At 49.5% G+C, this 21,285-nt stretch overlaps 1 protein-coding gene across 2 annotated transcripts; it reads right to left on the bottom strand.

Moving 5' to 3' along the window:
• Positions 1-4,500: 4,500 nt before the first annotated feature.
• On the bottom strand, positions 4,501-20,343 carry OS9 (OS9 endoplasmic reticulum lectin). Of its 2 annotated transcripts, none has more exons than XM_061557376.1 (15): positions 19,829-20,343; positions 17,442-17,627; positions 16,409-16,472; positions 16,062-16,138; positions 14,966-15,064; positions 14,358-14,562; positions 13,586-13,780; positions 12,288-12,373; positions 11,364-11,439; positions 10,594-10,685; positions 10,128-10,382; positions 8,513-8,759; positions 8,077-8,253; positions 6,536-6,654; positions 4,501-5,920 (listed from the first exon to the last, which is right to left on the bottom strand). In XM_061557376.1, exons 1-15 carry the CDS (start codon positions 19,997-19,999, stop codon positions 5,771-5,773), a joined length of 2,199 nt encoding a protein of 732 aa, XP_061413360.1. In that variant the 5' UTR covers positions 20,000-20,343; the 3' UTR covers positions 4,501-5,770. The 2 variants fall into 2 exon arrangements, with proteins under 2 accessions (XP_061413360.1, XP_061413359.1); XM_061557375.1 differs by having other exon boundaries at positions 4,503-5,920; positions 10,008-10,382.
• Positions 20,344-21,285: the final 942 nt, after the last annotated feature.

The following is a 21,285-nucleotide window of genomic DNA, read 5'->3' as shown; positions in this document are numbered from 1 at the left end:
GAAATTGGTAATTAAATATAATATTTTTGTCCTAAAAAGTGTAAAATTTTGGAAAAAAATTTTCACGAACATTAATTGTCACGCACAACGAGTCTGTGTGGAAAATGTCAGCTCGATTGGATCACGGGAAGTGGGTTAAAAAAACGACCGAAAGATTTTCACGGTAGTAAGCAAGCAAGCAAGCGCGCAAGTGAACTTAATATAAAGGATTAAAAAATATGAGGTCCCCAAAATTAACGCCGAGGAGGTTTGATTTGGTTTCACTCATTTGGGTAGAGTCAGGTTCCTCTTGGCTCTCACGTGTCTCGCTAAATACTTGCACATTGCACGATCCTCGGCGTCGGTGAACCGAGTAATTCGCCTCCCATTGAGTGTGACGCCAAAACCCGATAGGAAGCAGGCGAAGCTCGCGACCGGTTCCGAGTAATAGTATCAGGATACCCATACACTGAGTCGTTGCCTTTACAACCTGGTCATATCTTACCATCACCCCCAACCTCCCGATATCCCCATCACTCTCCCCCACCGATAACCCCATCACCCTCCCCCCCCGACACCCCCATCACCCCCCCCAACACCCCATCACCCTCCACCCCCCTCATACCCCCATCACCCCCATCACCCTCCACCCCCCTCATACCCCCATCACACCCCAACACCCCCATCACCCTCCACCCCCCCCGATACCCCCATCACCCCCCTCTCCCACTGATACCCCCATAACCCTCCCCCACCGATACCTCCATCATCCCCAAAACACCACATCATCCTCCCCCCCCCGACACCCCCATCATCATCCACCAGATGATTCGACGAATCGTCCAGATTCCACTGAGAAACGTGTATTTTCGAACCCTTTGTTACCGCGTCCTTTGCGTTGTTTATCCGGTGAGTGTCTGTCTCGTGTTGGCAACTGAGTGCGCTCCGTGAGCCCACGTGTGACATTGGCGCAGCATTCGCGTCTACTCCGAATGATTCGACAAACGAGTGATTCGTCGTATGGGAGAGCCTGGTTTCCTTGCTGCGGGCATGAGGAATCCCCCAGTTTGTATGAAAGCCCTCTCATCTGTCCGAATAAACACTCACGCTTCATGAACAGACTCGTGTTAACACTCTCACGAGTCGCACATGTCTGCATAGACGCCTTTATGAACGCTTTCATCTGTGTGAATATGCTGTCGCATGTACGGACGCACATATCTAAATAGAAACTCAACCTATTACGAAACTGATTCGCTCACCTTTCACCTGTCTGAACATACCCTCGCCTATCTGAAGAAAAACTCACCTGCCCGAACAGACTTTAACCTATTCTTTGGGTCTTTCGGTAAAGTCACGGAGATAGGTTCAAAGAAAATAACGAAAAATAACAAAACACTACGACGTTTCGATCGCAACACAAGCGTTCGTCAACCTGATCATCCTGATGACGAACGCTTATGATGCGATTGAAACGTCGTAGTTTTTTTTATTTTTTTGTTATTTTCTTTGAACCTATCTACGTGACTTTACCGAAAGACCCAAATAATATGAATTCCTGCAGTTACGAAAGCTTTAAGTCAAGAAGTCGAACCGGGTTCGATTCGTGCTCGCTGCCAACACCGGTGACGATTATCTGAACCGGTCCTGGGCCTCCCCTAGGTCGACTCAGCCTCAAACGAGTACCTCGTGCGATGTGTAAAACATCGCCACTGAGGAGACAAAGGCGGCCGGGCGTGGTGCTGGCCACCCACCCCCTCGTGTGCCGTGCCGGCCTTGATAGGTGCTCGCTAACAGCACTTGCCCCGACAGTCTGTCAAGGCTGCACGGGGGATCTTTATCTTTTGTGAATGCTGGACACGCAGAGTCTGGGCCAAGCAGGGCTCCCCCCCCCCAGCGAACCACGCGCGCGCGTTACTCGTGGCGACGCAGGGGACGCGCGTAAAGTCCACGCTGCTGCGCTGATGCGGAACGCGTCCGGAGTTGGGGGGGGGGGTCGAGTGGAGGAGACCCCCCCCCGTCTGGTCCTGGGCCACGACGCTTCTCCATTAAGTCCACGGGCCCGGATCGGATATTCTCACTTTGCCCGGCACACCACCTAACGAGGCATCGCTTTCCGCGGTTCCGAATTTATTGATGTGGCCGATAACAGCGAATTATAAGATACAACCCTCTGGCATGAGTGGGATATCAAGTAATTCACTGGTATTCGCTGGATAAATAAATAACATCGGCACAAGTAATGTTTCTAAACCTTAAGTGATACCAAGTTTTGCTCTGTCCCATGGGCTATTTTACAGGAGCGGTCAGCATACGAGCTGGGTTTAATTTACCACCGCAGATATCATTAACATCTCACTCTAAACCAGGAACTTTCTGAGGTCGACTCAGCCTTAAATGAGTATATAGTACAGTATGTTGTAAGAAATCAGTACTGGGGAGACAAAGGCGGCCGAGCGTGGTACTGGACACACCACTGCGCCCTGTGCCGGGCGTAATAGGTGCTCGCTAACAGCACTCGAAAAGAGTGAGCTTGGCGATCTTCACAGACTTCACCCCGATTCTGATGACGAGAGTCTATTCTGAGTGGCGCACACACCACGTGGTGCCCTGGGTCGTGTTACCGCAGACCACACGCACAGAAACACCCCACGACACTCACTCACACACTCCACCACTCACTCACACACTCCACCACTCACTCACACACTCCACCACTCACTCACTCACGCACTCCACCACTCACTCACTCACTCACACACTCCACCACTCACTCACACACTCCACCACTTACTCACTCACTCACGCATCCAACCACTCGCCCACACTCCACCACTCACTCACGCACTCCACCACTCACTCACGCATCCAACCACTCGCCCACTCCACCACTCACGCATCCAACTACTCACCCACACTCCACCACTCACTCACGCATCCAACCACTCACACACACTCCACCACTCACTCACTCCACCACGCACTCACTCACGCATCCAACCACTCGCCCACACTCCACCACTTACGCATCCAACCACTCACCCACACCCCACCACTCACTCACGCATCCAACCACTCACACACGAAACCGCTTGCTCACTCAATGACAACCCCCATTCACTAGGAAACCAAAACCACGCACACACCCAACTATTTGACAGACCCAAGCACTCACATCCACCCAAGCACTCACCCTCGCACCCAAACACAATCACGTATGGAACCATACTCACATTCACTCATGAGCATGTGCGCACTCACTCTCACACCCTACTCTACAGATGACCCATTCACACACACAAAGATCCTCCGTATAGACTTAACACACTTTTGGGGCAAGTGCTGTAAGCGAGCACCTTTGAAGGCCGGTACGGCACACGATGGGGTGGGTGGCCAGCATCACACCCGGCCGCCTTTGTCTCCCTAGTGGCGTTGTTTACACAGCGCACCAGGTACTCATTTGAGGCTGAGTCGACCTAGGGGAGGCCCGGGACCGGTTGAGATAATTGTCACTGGTGTTGGCCGTGAGTGGAAATCGAACTCGGGCCGCCGGGGTTCGTAGCGCAGCGCGCTAACCGCTACATTACCACAAACACACACACACATTTCAGCACATTTAAACACAGCTAAAAGCCACGCTCACCAACATATTTCTAGATACATATTCTGGGACATAACCCGAACCTATCGGAAACCGATGCCGAGTGGGTAAATGTTAAAATGGCGACGCTGCAGGCTATCCTCCGAATATCATCGCTAAATGCAGAAATGATGCAAAGGGTAGGTGCAGTGTCAGGCTTCCGTATAGCGCCGACTTGAATGGGAACCGTAGACCCGACAAACAGCGAGGTATCTTGTGCATGTGCCCATCATAGTGGGAACGTCACGAGTGACCACATCGCCACAATTAAGTTTGAAACGTGTCCTTAAAATATCCTCAACTTAAAAGCAGTCTTCATCACTTTCATTGCCTTAGACCAAATCGATCTGAATGCGTCAAATGTTAGTCACTTGCCAAAAGCTTCGCTGAATTGAGCCCGGTTCGGACTTTAGGTCTCCAGACGTTGGAGACTTGGGCTGCGAAGTAACCAGAGGTACACTGGCAGATGGAAACTTGAGCTTTTAGCGTCACCACATTGTATGCGTGGTTTGCCTTCGCATTCTCTGGTTTCCTCTCATACTAAGTCAAACGAGCATTTTTGGAATTAACCAAACATCCCAATTCGGACTCTTGTGAGGCTTTCCTGGGTAATTGTATTATCAATGATGTTATTGTGCGATTACTGGATGTAAATTTATGCGAGGCACAATCCTTTATCCGGCAGGATGGTACTGTGGTGAAAACACGACCTCTCAATTGCAAGAGAGTGAGATTAAAATCTCGATCGAAGGCCAGCTCGGTAGATCATCCTCTTCTAGAGTCCTCAAAATAAGTACAGCTCTGTGAGAAGTCAACAGTGGTTGTTTTATGGAGCCATGGAAATGTGCAATTTCCACCACTTGTCAAAGCTGCCCAAAGAGCACACCTCAATGACGGATTGAATGGGAAGACACTTTTACTTGGCTTGAGAAATAAAATAAAAACCACTTTAATGACCGCTAGGAAAACCTCGTAAAGTGAACATTTATTTGAGAACAGCCGTATGGGCTAAAATAAATATTACTTTGCAAACGGGACACACAATTGGCCATGGCTGAAGTGCAAACGGTGAGGCGAATACGTCGTGCCAGTGACTGGTTGAACATCTCTCTCGGATCAATCAGAGAGGACAACTTACCAACAGCATCCGCCCAATTCCCACATCCTCCCAGCGCCACCCCCCCCAAAAAAAAATGTGCACAGATTTATAAAAAGTCACAAGTGCTCCCGCTATCTCGGGAGGGGGGGGGGGGTGTGGGAGGGGGTGGGGGGGGAGCAGGGGTGTGGGGGGGGGCTTGCGCCCGTCACTGGGAATGGTGGTGGGCACTTCGGCCAACATGAAGGTGCAGAATGGGAAACGCTGCTCTTCCATCCCCAGTGCCTGCTCTGTCGGTGGCCACCCCAATGTCAAGACACTGGAAGCAATGAGTGAGTCTCGTATTTACATTGATTGTAGCCTTTGTCACCGTTGCAGCTAATTTCTCATGAAAAAGTTTTGATGGTTATCGATGGGCGTTAGGCAGCGCTGCATTGCAGCTCGTGTCGTCGAAATGCGCCAACTTTCTTGTCGTCTCTGGCGGAAGTGCTTCGAGGGGGGGGCCGTGCGCGGGTGAAGGGGATGAAGATTTGGGCTTCGTTTTTGCCGTAGCTCTCTCGGGAAGAAACTCAGTCCAGGTTGATCTTCTGAGTTAACATTTCTTTGACGCGTAACTCGATAGTTTTAAATAAAAGTTGGCTCTCAAAGTCCACAGTAATTGCTCTGCTCCTCCCAGTGATGAAGAAACCCTGCCAGCCACTTTTACAAATCCTGAGTGATTCATCACAGCTCAAAAACATAGTAACCCCAACCACTGTGTGCCCCAATTAGACATGTTTCCTGGACACGCACACACAAACGTGTTCCATCAGCTAACCCAGCCACCACCCCCCGCTTCACATTTTGCTCCACCGAGAAGCGTCGGCGAAAAAAGAAAATCACGGATTCGCTGCATCCCGTCCTTCACAGTTCAGGGTTGGTGGCAAGGTTGGGGGGTTTGCAGGAGGCTGGTGGGCGTGGGGTGGCAAGCGGGCAGGAAGGCTGCCAGGCTGGCGGACTAACAGACAAATGGACGGTCGACTCCCACGGGTGGCGCGTGCCGCCTGTGGCACCGGCTACGCGTCGTCTCCGTCTGCCAGCACGGGCTGCCCCTGTGTGCCGGCGTCCTCCCCGGACGCGCTGTCGCCCCCCAGCACGAAGCGGTAGTTGTCTTCTAGCTGCTGCTGCCGTTGCTGCTCTCGGTACATCTCATCGCTGTCGCCCGTCTGACGCGCACACACGCGCCGGGACACACACACACACGTCATCATCATCATTGCACGCAAGAATATATGGATGCGCGCACACATGCGCACACGTTACACATGCAAACGTGGGCACGTGTATGCACACGAGTACTCAATTAATAAATCCCCTGTGTAGTCATCACAGACTGTTGGGAAAAGTGCTGTTGGCGAATGGCAAGGCCATTTTGGTGCGCGAAGGAGTGGTGTGGCCAGCCCCACAACCAGTTTGCCTTCGTCTCCCCAGTGCTGATGTCGAAACAGGAAAATTTAATACTCAGGACTGGTACAGATACCACTGATGTTAACCATGGCAGAGAATCAAGCTCAGGTGGCCGGTTTCGTAGTCCAGTGCGTGAACCAGTGTGTGACTGCTCCCACCCTCCACCAATAGAAAATCTCTTTAAAAAAATCTGGGCAACAGTCATGTCCACCATGAGACAGTACTTTTTGTACTCACCTTGAATTTTAAATCAAATGCTTTGAAACAGTTCAGTAGAACCAATCTTCAAGACCTACTCATGTATTCCCCATGAAACGTAACACAGCAGTCGGGGGGGAAAGGCGAGGAACGGGTTTGGAGGGTTGAGCTCTGACCAGGAATCCGAGCAGCATGTCTCTGAAAGAGCGCGTGTCCTCGTCAGACAGCCACGCGCCATCGTCATCGTCATCCCCGCCCAGCGCTCCCGAAGACACCACCTTCACGTCGATCTTCCCTGCAGAACACAAAGACAAAGATTTCCCCGTGTAGCCTCAATAGACTGTTGGGGCAAGTGCTGTTAGCGAGCACCTATGAAGGTCGGCATGACACAAGAGGAGGTAGGTGGCCAGCATTGCGCCTGGCCACCCTCGTCTTGCTAGTGGCAATATTTACACACTGCACCAGGTATTCATTTGAGGCCGAGTCAAACTAGGCGAGGCTCAGGAACAGCTTAGATAATCATCACTGGTGTTGGCTACGAGTGGAAAGCGAAATCGGGTCGCCAGGTTCGTAGTGCACTGAGCGTACAGTGACACTACCGCTGTCCTGTAGCACAACACCCCAGGACAAACCAACGGCCATCACTTGCCAAGTAGACGACGCAACGATTCTACTGTCGGATGGTTTTGCAGTGGTGCTCAATAGGCCTCGTATGTATGTTGAACTTCTTTCGCACCGTACGTAGCCAACAGCGCTCATCGGAGGTGTGGGGAAGGAACAAATGAAACACAAAGAGCTATATAAACTATCTAAAAGAAATTAGTTTTTAATCTAGATTTAAAAGTGCCTCCGATGTCTTTTTGGGTTGTACTGCATGTTCTTCGAGATGAGCACGCACATCAATGTGCTGTACAACCAGACAAGCCGGCAGGGATTAATGTAACGATTACCACCTTCACAACTTGACTCGTCACGCAAATGCAAGATGACATTTTTCTCTGACACAGCTCTTCTGGCACAGCAATTGGTGTAAATCCAAATAATGTCAAGTTGGTTTAACACGTAGGCTTTCGTGACCAATATTATTCATAATATACCTTTTTGGGTTAGATCGCGTTATTTATAAATGTGCCAATAAACCTCTGAGCTGTCAATTTTGAATATGCCCATATCACATCCCAAATATGCCCTGCGTATTCATATCCACGTATAACCATTCCTGATGGCCTTGTGTTCCTATATCTCCACGTCCCTGCATTCCCACTCCCCCATGTCCCCAGAGGCCCCTTGCTGATGTGGCCCCATGTCTCTGTATGAACATGCCCCACATGGCCCTGTGTCACCAGTATCGCGGTCCCTGTATTCCCACCCTCAATGCCCCCGTGTTTCCTTGTGGTGAGATGTCAACTGCCTCGCCTGGTATACAGGAAATCGTGGGTTCGATCCCAACCCTGACGTCTGTATATTTGGAGTTTGCGTGTCTCTCTCCCCGCGATCGTGTGGATTTTTCTCCGGGTCCTCCGGTTTTTCCCTCCACATTTAGAAAACGTGCGCTTAAAGAGTCTGTGACTGCTATACATTTGCACACGATAAGCCACTTCGTTGGACTATCATTTGTGGCCAGGTTACTTCTGAAAAAGAGCTATATAACTTAGTAAAGCCTTACCCGGGGTAAAATAAAAATAAAATAGTTAAGTGTAGCTTAATAATGCCCCACCCTCAGCACGCATCCCGGCCTTCTCTAGCTGCTCCTTGACGACGTTCTCGATCTTGCGGACCTGGTCCCCCGAGTGGCCGCCCGCTCTGGTGGCCGACTCCCCGCCTTGGGCCGAGCCCGCAGATCTCAGCCGGCGCACGCGCACACGCACGCGGCCCACGTCCATCAGCTCCTCGTCTAGACGCGCAGCACAACGCGGGACACGCAGAGTTCCATGTGTTCGTCGTTCCCGCCTCGTTCTCTACCATCAAGCTCAAGGAAACATTTGCCTCAAGTATTGACGTAAAAACAACTCTTACACATACAACCGACGCACGCACACACGCATCGTGCGCTTTAAAGAACCCATTTTAATCAACGGACCGTTATGCGCCTAGCAGTCGCGACTGTTGGCGCCAGAGCCGAACACAGGAGGTAAAGAGCTCGGCCCGCTCACCACCGTCCTTCTTTGCCGGATTAGTGGCGGTGCTGGCGGGGGTGCCCGACACGGTGTCGGCAGCGGCGCCCACGTGCTGCGTCCCGCCGGAATGCCGCCTTTCCCGTGCGCCATCCTGGCCGGGCCCGGAGTCCCCTGTGCCGTCCAACTTCTCCATTAGTCGGTTAAGCGTGCCCGCCAAGCTCTTGGTGGCTTCCTCCTTGTCAAACTCACCCTTCAGGCCCTCCGCCTCGAGCTCTGCTTCCGCCTGCCGGTAGGCAGAATTAACAGATGATGTATGTACATGTATATTGAACTTCTTTCACACCATACGTAGACAATCGTGCTAATCAGGTGCGGAAAGTGTAAGAGATTCATCTTCTTGGTTCTTTCGGTAAAGTCACGTAGAATGGAAATAATAAAATAATAAAAATAAACCAATAAAATAATTCTCACGACGTTTCGGCCACAACGGGTCTGTCGAGGAGACAGTCTGAATTTCAGACTCTGTCTCCTCGACAGACCTGTTCTCCACCTGAGGACGGCTGCTTGCGTTGTGGCCGAAACGTCGTGAGAATTATTTTATAATGTTTTATTTTTATTATTTTATTATTTCCATTCTACGTGACTTTATCGAAAGAACCAAGAAGATGAATCCCTGCAGTTACGAAAGCTTTAAATCGAAAAAAAGTGTAAGAGATATTATTTTGCCCATGTAGAAATTGCATCCCACAATCAGAATATTGCTTCATTATTATTATTATATGGAGGTCACACTAGGTGGGCGCGACCTCTCTTGGGTGGATGCCATCTCTGCTGGCGTGCGAACGCTGTGCCATTGCATGGGGTCACGTGCCGTTAAACAATAAGGTCATGCAGATGAGGATTTTTGTTAACCAATCAATACGTCCGGATTAATCACGTGATGTTCTTGAAATGATAAGGGATATAAAATGAGTAAGGGTATTCTAAAAATTAAAAGCACCTCGGATTAGCATGGTTTGCTACGCACGGTGCGAAAGAAGTTCAACATCCATTAACAAAACACACGTGCAAACGTGGTAGAGGTATATGACGTAAACATGTCATGACAACCCATGAAACACACACACTGTGAGCGACAAGATGAAGACAAACATTCCCTGTATAGCCTAAACAGACTGTTGGGGCAAGTGCTGTTAGCAAGCACCAATGAAGACGGAACGGTTCACAAGGGGGTGTGTGGCCAGCACCATGCCCGACCACCTTTGTCTCCCCAGTGGCGATGCTTACACACTACACAAGGTACTCATTTGAGGCTGAGTGGACCAAGGGGAGGCCCAGGACAATTTCAGATATTCGTCACTAGTGTTAGCCGTGAGCGGGAATTGAACTCGGGTTTCCGGGTTCGTAGAGCAGCGCGTTAACCACAGCACACGCACACAAACTCCGAGTTACACATATGAAAAGCACAAACTAAATGTCATGTCGTAGCTCACACAGTGAGGAATGGATAAGCTCTATCATGCATCTTCACCTCCTCCAAGATGGAGTCAAACTCCCCCTCTATGTTCTGCTGCAGTTGCTGCTTGACATTCTGGATATCAGAGGAGTGAAGGTTCATGCCCCGCAGCTCCTGCACAAACTCCCGTAGCACCTCAACATCATCGTCATCCTCCTCTTCTTCCTCCACCTCCTCCTCCTCCTCGCCTCTCTCCTCCTCCGAGCCCTTGGCCTCCGTCTTGCCGTCTCGGCTCGGTGTGCTTGGAATGTCGTTCTCAGCCACATTGTCGCTGCCTGTGTCACGGGCAGAGTTTTCTGTAAGTCCTTCTCTGCTAACATCCATCTTGTCGTCGCTGCTGCTGCTGCTGGGGGCAGCGGGTTTGCTCTCTCGGTCTCCTTTTGCTGCTTTCTAAACATGTGGCAGAAAAACAAATATTGCTAAGTGCAACAATTTAACAAGACAATTACTCAACTGTACAAAATGTCAGTGCCAAGGTTTGGATTGCAAGCTTTGGCAAAAACATTTTTAATCATCACGGGAACATTCCAGCCATGATATCTAGATTTAAAAAACGACAGATCACAGTGAGAATGACAATCCGACTGACAGCGTGAACGACCTTCTTTTTCTTCTCTTGCATTTCCTCCAAGAACTTCATCAGATCCCCTTGATTCCTGATGATTTTAAACTGCATTTGTTGGTCAGCATCGCCTGTCGGGAGGAAAACGTCGTGCAAATATAAGCGATCAAAAACCAAGACAACACCAAGTCCATTCCGTCATCAACACTTTAAAACAAACCGCACACTCGGTGACAAGCGATGACGTCGCATGTTAATGTCGCACGGCGTGTGTGTGTGCTCAGGATCTGCTGTCTTTCTCTTCGCTGGGATGTGATAACATTCTATGTAGGAAGCGTCTAATAAGAGAGGGAGTAGGATGTTGAACAGCTAGTACTGCTCTGGGAGTTTGTCTCCCTCTCCCGGCGTGCGTGTGCGTGCTCACGCAGACATAACGGGTGTTTAAACCACGCATCTCCAGCCTCTACACCACCCGCCCCTGTTACTACTGCTGCACGGACTCAGCCGTTAACCACGACCTGAATCCCGTGCCACGACCCTTCTCATGCCACTCCAATGTTCAACTTTCACCGTTGTATCTGTTCGATAATTTTGCAAGCGGTCGATTTAAAGATAAAAGCCAAAAATGCAAGTAGCTTGTTATTTTGCAGATATGTATGCCGGCTGTGTCTGGGCTGTTCCGACATTTGTTAAGCTTTATTAATGAAAACAAAGACTTTAAAGGGAGGCAAAGCCTAGGTGTGCAGCTACACGAGATGTCTGGCTGTTTTGGTTATGTCTCCTGTGAACCCATCCTCCCGCTACCACACCTGGCTGTTCCAGGACATCTTCTCCAAACGTCCTCTTGAGGGCATCCTGCACAGACCGCAGGGTCACTATCTCCACCTGGTGAGTGGGGGGCAAATGGAGAAGCAAAGCCAGGAGCACAATGAGACAGGGGAACCGTGGGAATATGGGGAAACATAGAAAGGGGACGGAGAGTCAGGTAGATTGGGAAGCAGGGTAGGAAAAGACTGCACTGAATCATCATTCATGCATTTTTTTCTCACACGCACTGTGTTACGTGGGCAGGCCGTGCCGTAACCCTGAGCATTAGTCAAGGATTCAACAAAGTACTTCACTAAGGGAGGTGGTCGTTAACATCCACACGTGAAATGTTAGCACACCTGGCTGCAATTTGCTATGCTCAGTCTGTGTTAGCCGCTGAGGTCGTGACGGGTTTCTTTTTTTAATTTCTGTTGCTCTATGTCCCCCGTACCATTCCCATTCTGTTGTAATGTGCACTGATTCTGACTTTATTTAGGGCGATATTGGCATGGAGTTGATGATGAAAGTAGATATTTACACTTTTTAAAGATAGTTGAATCGACTTCCTCAGCAGTTTCTGAGCCACATCTTGTAAATACGTACATGGAACAAAACATCCCTGCATTATGGGACAGAATAAACCCTTGAAGAGACTCATACACAGGGGGAGTAGTGGTGCGGTGGTTAGTGCACTGCATTATAAACAGAGTTCAATTCCAAGCCACGTCCAACATCAGTGGCAAGTGATATCCAAACTGGTCCTAGACTTCTCCCCTTCATGAAACCGTACCGACCAGTCGGGTGAAGTACGGTTAAACAACCTCCATGACTAACGCAGCGTGGGGAGGCCCTCATCCAGCAGTGAATTGACAAATGGTAAAACGTGTTATTAGTATAAGCTGCCAAAAGCTGATGCCACAATCCACCTCCTGATGCGGTGAAGATCCATCCTTGAGGGCATTGGTCTCTCCCTTTGTCTGTTCTTCTTCTACGGCCTCATGTTGGTCCCCGTCTGCAGGAAACAACATCGTGGCACCATTGTAATGCTCAAACGTAAAACGAAAAACATGCTATAGCTTTCAGATGTGTTTTCTCGTTGTACCGCGCATTGGTCTGTATTGCCGTCTGACATTTCACTCCACGTGAGAGCATCTTCATTGCATAAAGAAGCACCCAGCATGTACAGCATCGCGCTGGGCATAACATCAAATAACACGGTCTATAACTTGAAATCTCATCAGAGAGCTATACGACACAAAGATACGTATCGGTAAGAAATATCAACTTTCATGATCATCGCTGTGCTACGCTTACAATGCACCGAGGAGGCAAAACAAAGTAAACATTCGAGGACAGTGTTGGTAAAAGGTCACAATGACTTGAACACTGTTGATTTTGGGTTTTTTTTAACCTCGCCTTGTGTACTTATTGTGTAATATTTAACAAATGCAGCTTTAATAATGCTTACTGCCAGAAAAATGCAAGCAGTGCGAGTCTGTACTTGGAATACCTCATTTATAAAAGTTTAATCGACCAGTCTTAAATAAGAAGTACTTTTTACACGAGATAATGTAAGTTTTACATTATAAAATACAACTGCTAAACCTGATTAAAATGGGTTATAATTTGGCAATGTTTAGCAAATTTTGTAATTTTCACCTAGTTTTACATGAACGTTTGGTCAAATCAGTTGCATGAATTCTTGTAATTATTTCCCAGGACCTATTTTACAAAAGTGACAGAAGCATCTACCCTGGTAAGTATACAGGAAAATATCAGCTCATAATTTCGTGAATGCTGTAAATGCTTTTTACTTTGCCACGAGTCTGATTCACAGTGGATTTCTCCTGGAAATATCATGTACATCTCAAGGCATATCGTAAATTCACTTTTGGATGAAAGCCTTCCAATGCCATGCGTGTTGTGGGGGTTATTTAACCACGTTACTCCACACGAATCAGTGTGGGTTCGTGAAAAATGAGATCACAGATGTGGGAGCATTGAAACACATTGGTGGGCAGCCCTCTGCTGCCCACAACATAGACCCCATCATAACATGGTGGTTGACCATCGAAGAACTATCCAGGCTCAATTCTATCAAACTTCCGAGAGCTGACGAGATCGCGCAAATTCCAGATTTGGCCATAGGCCCTGATTATACAGTCTGTGTGTAAATTACACAGTGAAGGCACAAGAAAGACACCAATGGGAAAGGGAGTCTCACCTGCTCCTCCGGCATCTGCCTCTCCACCAGGTACCGCCGCCCCCTCCTCCACCTCCTGCTGGGGGCTCCCCCTCGAGTCGGAGAAAGTAGAGGCATCCTTCTCCTCCTCGTGGGCATTTTCCTCTTCCTGCCCCAACAAGTGGTCAAGCGAGCGAAGCTCTTGCGCCATGCGGTCCACTTTCTTCTGTGTGGCCGCTGCTCACCAAGGCACCGGCCAGAACGCAAATGCAAGAGAAGACGCACACAATATGATGCAAAATGAGCTCAAACTCAGTTGGAAACAACATAGGTGATTCCCAGAATTACTGCAAATTTCGCAACGCAGAGGTTTACTGCTCAATCGCTCAAAGTTATAAATCTTAATTTTTAACGGTGAAGTGGCATTGCTGTTTGTACGCGGTTAATTTCAAGTGTAATTTCCACTGCTGGGCTAAGCTTAATATGAGGACAAATCACCTACATATGTGATCACTGTACATTATACCATGCAGACTACAATACCTCCTGTTTTCCTGCTCCTGGTGCTGAGACTAAAATAACACTTTTTAACTTTAGACTTCCTACTCACTTTCTCAAATAGTTTCCACTTTTTCTTAAGTTAAATTATCACCACGTGCTCACGACAATATGTACTGGAACGAGTGAATGAAAACGTGAGTGATCTTGTGAGTGATGGAGTAAGCGATCGTGTGAGTGTTGCGAGCAAGTGAGTGAGCAAATCAGTGACTGAGTTAATAAGCGAGCGAGTGATTAAGTGAGCACGGAAACTCACAGACGCGCGTGCGAAAATATTCTTCATACTCCTTGGGGGTGAGGCTGGGCTGGCAGCGGATGAGCTGGGGGTTGGATCTCGTGGGGATGCGCATGTCCGGGTGGGCACACAGCCGTACTGTGTGCACCGTCAGCACGTACATGCACGACTGCGGCTCGTCCACCCGCAACAGGTAGTCGCCCGAGCCGCCCTCCTCGCACACAAACTGATGGCGGAGGGGTCAGCGGGAGAGCATTCAGAGGACTCAGCCGACACGACTGAGAATCTGGATACGAATCTGGGTTTCAGCTATGTGCGATTAAATTGGTTGAGACCACAGTGTGGGCAGGGCTAGCTTTTGGGTGGACATGGCTAATAAAAAGTAGGCTGGGCCGATGAACTAACCATGTCTCCAGGTTGAGCCTCCTAGAAGTGCGGTACCTTTGTACAAATTATCAAAAGAAATATATTCTCTCGTCCTGAATTGTGACACCAAATCACAGCAATGCATACAAATTACAGGGCGGGAGGAGAATGATTCGTCACATGCCTATTGTTAATCTAACAGTGAACACAGAGAGATAATTGGAGAAGTCGGTAACATAGGAGGGGGTTGTGGATCCCCTTACCCGGACTTCAGCCTCACGGTGGCGGCCGTTGAGGTCACACTGCGTGCCGTTACGGTACAGCTGGCTGTGATAGCGCTTGAGGCGGTGGCGCTTGCCAGCCTGCATGCCCACAAGCACACACGACACACACGCAGCATACAACAAGAGATGGTAACAAACTGTAATAATTTTCGATTTAAAGCTTTCGTGACTGCAGGGAAGTAATAAAATACTTCCCTTCTACGTGACTTTACCGAAAGAACCAAGAAGATGAAACTGTAATAAACTAAGAAGCCTACGTTGTGAATAAATGCATAGATTGTCACCTAAAAGTACTTAATTAAGTACATTTTAATGCTCATTTTATAATTTTTATAGGTGTGACAGCTTACTGTTAAACCGTGTAATTATTTGTTTACTTTACACACATGTATATCCTCTTGCATTAAATGTAATAATATTGTCAACTATTTAACAATGCCAATCATTTAACCATGGAACGCCTCGGTGAGTAAGAAGACTAGTTCAGCAGTGTCCTCCATTGGGATGTTTGGCAACGCCATCAATCAGTGTGTGGTATGTGGGAGGGGACGAGAACTCATTTGCATTTAGAGTATTTGGCTGCTATACATTTCCACAAGATAAGCCACTTCATTGGGATATTATTAGAGACCAGGTCGCTTTTGAAAAGGAGCTACATAGCTCAGTGGACCTAACCTGGTAAAATAAAAAGTTAGTTAAGTCAATCGGAGAAAATCCACGCATACCAGGGGATAACGGAACACTGGCATCTACAATTATGAATATGTAAAACGCACTAAACAAAAATATCTTGACTTTCGTGACTGCAGGAATTCATATTCTTTGGGTCTTTCGGTAAAGTCACGTAGATAGGTTCAAATGAATAAAAATGAAAGAAACAACAAACTACGACGTTTCGATCACAACACAAGCGATCGTCATCAGGAGGAAACGTCGTAGTGTTTTGTTTATTTAATTTTTATTAATTTGAACCTATCTACGTGACTTTACCGAAAGACCCAAAGAATATAGACATATATGTCTTTGTGTGTGTACATAAGAATGTGTTAAGTGAAGCGAGTTAAGGTACCTTTACCTTCGCAGTCTCATTGCTCCAGTCAAATTCCGAATCGTAGAAGCCGAGGTGCATAATGTCACCCTTTATCTCGGACCCTAGGAAGAAGGGCACACACACACCTTTAATGGGATGCAAAATTAAACTTCACCTCTTAAATAGTTGTATCAAATATCGTTGGTAAAACCTTACTGGAAACCAAATCACGACAACAGGAAGCATAATTCATATTTAACAAGATCTCATTATTGTATTTAAATTGAGCACTCGAGGGTTAAAAAAACATTTACCATATCGGTGACTGTAATGATTGACAATGATGATGCTGGTTATATTAAAAATCCTCATTCATGGCACAAGCATTCTACCTTCCATGTGGTATTGTTTGATGTCCTTCCCATAACAAAATTCATACGTCCACCAATCCCTCGTCTATAATGTTGGAAAGAAAGAGAAAACACACACACAAACGTTAGGTTTCACACCAACGTAATGAGATGTACAGTTGCACACCATATGCAAACACAAAGAGATCCCCTTATTTAGCACTCAACTCCCATGACAACTGGAAACTGCTATGGAATGCCTATTAGGACTGGCATGACAGACAAGGAGATGATGGTGCCATCACTATGCCCGAGTGTCTGTCTCCACAGTGTTGATGTTGAGCAAATACTAGACAACAGTAAAATGAGTACAATGTACAGTACTCATATTCTGAGGTTAAGTTAATCAAGAGGAAATCTAAATTTGCACTGTGTGTGTGGTCAGGAATCGCATCCAGGTAGAAACGAAATATATTGCAATACACAAACCGCTCCAGTATATTCCTCACAAAGCACATAGTTCTGGACACTAACAACAGCCAACACCTCAGATAACAGAAAAAGGACTTCCGTTCTGTTAGTGAGCACCTCTTAAGATCTGCACGGCATATATGGGTGTAGTATGCCCAGCACCTTACAGAGCTACCTTGGTCTTTTATTAACCTTGCCAGATACAGTTGGCTTAGCAGAGGAACATGATTGGATCTGGTATCACTGACATTAGCCACAGCTGGTAATAAAACGGAGGTCGGCAGGTTTGCGGTGCGGTGTGCTTGCTAACCACCCACACTACTCTTTTCCCCCTCGGCTATACACAACACCAAATGCAATTTGCCACAAAGTGGCGGTCACATTACTTATACCAGGCTAGGTGCACTTTGAGGCCACATGCACTGTAGAAGGCAAACTGGCAGGAGGTGACGGGACAGACTCCTCGTAATGACTGTATGTATGTTGAACTTCTTTCGCACCATATGCAGCTAACCGTGCTAATCGGAGGTGCGGAGGTAGGTGCACCACCTGTACTCCCACTGTACACATTGTATAAGGATGCACACATGCACATGCATGGCACCTTGAGGAGGCACGGCACGTTGGCCATGGGCTTGAGCAGCTCGGGGATGGCGAGACCCTGGTAGAGCGAGCCATGCTCCCCACCAGAGCTGTCGCCGGTGGAGCGGAATACGGCCTGCGGCGGCAGCTGACACTCGTACTGCTGTCCGTACTTGGAGGAGACGAGCAGCGTCTCCGCGGGCCTCGACTGTAAGTACAGAAAACTTTTTAGCGTCAAGAGATCGAAGTGCAAAGAAGGAGTGTACCCTGGATAATGGTGGCCTTGTGTGCTATAAAAAAGTGACATTGTGCTTCTCGGCTTCTAGGATTCTTTATTTGACACATGTGGTTGATAGTATGTGCACACATGTAAAGTAAATTACATTATTCGATTTGTTTAATGTTTATTTTCCAATTGTGCTATCGCCATCGTGTCATAGGTCAAATCATTAATTTGGAGATCTTACAGAGTAGAACTCCCATGTTGCAGAAAATTACCTGCAGAACAGATTTGTCAAAGGACTTCTTCAAGAAAAACTATTCAAGTGGCATTTTTAGCCTTTACATAAAAGAAGGGGGAGCACTTTCCCATTAACATTGGTATGAGATAGTGGTACTGCAGTCAAACCACTATTTTTTGTTATTCTCAGAACTGTAATAAACCCAAACAGAATGCAAAGCAAACAAGGTCCGTTGCTCTGCATTAATAATCACGAAATGTGTGGCGCTTACAATTATCCTAATTACTTTTAAGCGGATACTGGTAAGCATGAAAACGGATTATGGGAGAACAAAGAGTGCAGTTTGAGATCTGGTGTTTAAAAGAAATGAGAAGTGCTGTAAAAGCAATTACCCTATATATTGTTAGGATTAAACTTACAAAATACAACCCACATTCTTGCAGTCAAATTAGGTAGGGGCAGCAACATCAAGAACGCATGGATATCAACAGCGCTGTTGACTTGGTGAACAATTAAGCGGACTTGTACACCACTGACCATTTGGGGCAAACATTATGCAGTATACGCCATATAATTTTTTTAATGTAATACATTCCAGTCATTCCCAATCCAACAAATGACTGAGGCCTCCTACACCATGTTGGTAATTGTGATGTTAAAAAAATACTTCACCTATGCTGGTCAGTGCGGGGATTGGTTAAGTTGAAGGCAGTGGTGGTTCTGATATCACTTGCCACTGATGTTAGCCTTGGCCAGGAACCAAACTCGCGTTGGCAGATTCATGATCACAGCGCCCTAACCACTCACCCACTGTACGAGGCATTATCCAAATTCAGTCATTTAACATGTGGCGGAGGAGGAGGCGGGATGGGGGAAGTGTAAACGTCGAAGTAAAGCCTCCACATGTTTGTTTGAAAACACAATACCCGAATATGCAGCTGCACGTGTGAACAGCTGAGTAATCAATAGACACGCACAGGCGGAATGGCTCACACGGTAGCTCATCGTGAAGGTTGTTACATCAACACGTCCAATAACACTGTGCCACGTCAAGATAAAAAACAAATAACAGACAGTGTGGTTTCACGTGACGTTTTCGATATGAATGGCAGTCTCTTAACGCTACCCACAGCGTAAACAGTTTAAATAATAAGTAGATACGGTATGAGGTTATGTGATGAACGGATATCAAATATCTTTTTAAAGTGACATCCATTATCCAGAGCAGTCCTTTTTATCTAACCACAAGTGGGAAATGCATTTGGATATCCACCACTGTAGTCTAGCTTGGTATTCTTGGTATTCTTCATCAATGTCATGTTCTTAACCAAACGCCCAATGTGACAGTACGGAAATTAAGCAATTTAGTTTGTAGAGTGTCGTTGTAAAGAGAGTCTTTAAGTCGCTTCACGCCCGATGACTTTCATCAGAGTACTGTCCTGAAACGGACCTTCGTTCAGCCGTGTATTGCTGAATGCTGCATCGTAACAGGTTAACATATGGCACCATAAAGGCGTAAGACTTTACATACCACGGCGTGTATATTATACAACAGTTTTTAAAAAGCAACAACAACAGCCCAACAAAAACGAGCATTTGCAATCCACAGCACTGTGTTGTTGTGAAAAGATGCTCGCAAATGCCGTCCGCACATGTTCACCGGCCAACAACAACAACAACCCCAACTCCTTAACGCCCTTCAACTCAACAATACATTCGCGACATCAACACAAACACACCCGCACAAATCGACACCGGCCACGCCTGGCATACACAAACTTAAGTCAATTGAAACGTCGTCCCGAGGTTCTCCGTGATGTGAGCCCGGCCACCCCCCCCACCACCCAGCCTCCCTTTGCCGCCTCCCCTCGCTCCCAACCCGGCCGCCGCATCTATCCGAGCACGGTGAAGGCCTCGCAGGCCCGAGGGGGACGCTCCACCGTCTCACCTGCCCCTTGACGACGGGGTCCGCCAGGATTTCGATGCCATACTTCATCTCGTTGAGCTCGTCGATGTTGAGCACGCCGAGCGAGGCGAGGCACGGGTGCAGGGCGATGAAGATGAGGAAGAAGACCAAGTTGGTGCAGGCGACCATGGCGAGCGGTGGGCACGCGGGCATGGCTCTCCGGGGGTAGATCTTCAGGGGGTCTCGGTGTGTCGGGGACCCCCCCCAAGGAGACGGAGTTCACCGGCACGAGGAGGAGCCGCGTACAGAGACGACGGCACGGGGAGGAGCTGAACCCTCCCGGGTGTCAGCAGGCGACGGGGTCCACGTGGACCGACAATGTCAAGGTCCGTGGCTTCAGAGCGGAGTTGGGACCCGTGTGGGGTCTGCGGCCAGGGATGTCGGCCTCTGTGGTCTCGGGGTGCTGTGGCTGCTGTGCTCCGCTGTCCCTGTCGGCGACGGGGTCCCTTGCCTGGGCTACGGGGCGGAGTCGCTGCCCCCCCCTCACCCCCTCCTCCCCCCCCTCACCCCCTCCTCCCCCCCCTCACCCCCTCCTCACCCCCTCCTCCCCCCCCCTCACCCCCTCCTCCCCCCCCTCACCCCCTCCTCCCCCCCCTCACCCCCTCCTCCCCCCCCTCACCCCCTCCTCCCCCCCTTCACCCCCTCCTCCCCCCCCTCACCCCCTCCTCCCCCCCCTCACCCCCTCCTCCCCCCCCTCACCCCCTCCTCCCCCCCCTCACCCCCTCCTCCCCCCCCTCACCCCCTCCTCCCCCCCCTCACCCCCTCCTCCCCCCCCCTCACCCCCCCCACCCCCTCCCCCCCTCCCCCCCCTCACCCCCTCCCCCCCCTCACCCCCTCCCCCCCTCACCCCCTCCCCCCCCTCACCCCCTCCTCCCCCTCACCCCCTCCTCCCCCCCCTCACCCCCTCCTCCCCCCCTCACCCCCTCCTCCCCCCCCTCACCCCCTCCTCCCCCCCCTCACCCCCTCCTCCCCCCCTCACCCCCTCCTCCCCCCCTCACCCCCTCCTCCCCCCCCTCACCCCCTCCTCCCCCCCCTCACCCCCTCCTCCCCCCCCTCACCCCCTCCTCCCCCCCCTCACCCCCTCCTCCCCCTCACCCCCTCCTCCCCCTCACCCCCTCCTCCCCCCCCTCACCCCCTCCTCCCCCCCCTCACCCCCTCCTCCCCCCCCTCACCCCCTCTCACCCCCTCCTCCCCCCCCTCACCCCCTCCTCCCCCCCCTCACCCCCTCCTCCCCCCCCTCACCCCCTCCTCCCCCCCCTCACCCCCTCCTCCCCCCCCTCACCCCCTCCTCCCCCCCCTCACCCCCTCCTCCCCCCCCTCACCCCCTCCTCCCCCCCCTCACCCCCCTCACCCCCTCCTCCCCCCCCTCACCCCCTCCTCCCCCCCCTCACCCCCTCCTCCCCCCCCTCACCCCCTCCTCCCCCCCCTCACCCCCTCCT

This window comes from Lethenteron reissneri, chromosome 23 (assembly GCF_015708825.2).
Source record: "Lethenteron reissneri isolate LAM-NWPU_2019-01 chromosome 23, ASM1570882v1, whole genome shotgun sequence".
Taxonomy (NCBI): Eukaryota; Metazoa; Chordata; class Hyperoartia; order Petromyzontiformes; family Petromyzontidae; genus Lethenteron; species Lethenteron reissneri.
This window is presented reverse-complemented; position numbering and strand designations above follow the sequence as displayed.

Excerpts from the sequence above, each read along its gene's own strand:
- OS9 (XM_061557375.1), bottom strand. The coding sequence starts at position 19,999 with ATGCCCGCGTGCCCACCGCTCGCCATGGTCGCCTGCACCAACTTGGTC. Across the intron at positions 16,473-17,441 it reads ACGTGCCGTGCCTCCTCAAG|ACGAGGGATTGGTGGACGTA; the intron begins GTGCCATGCATG and ends CCAACATTATAG. Across the intron at positions 12,374-13,585 it reads GGCAGATGCCGGAGGAGCAG|ACGGGGACCAACATGAGGCC; the intron begins GTGAGACTCCCT and ends TGTTTCCTGCAG.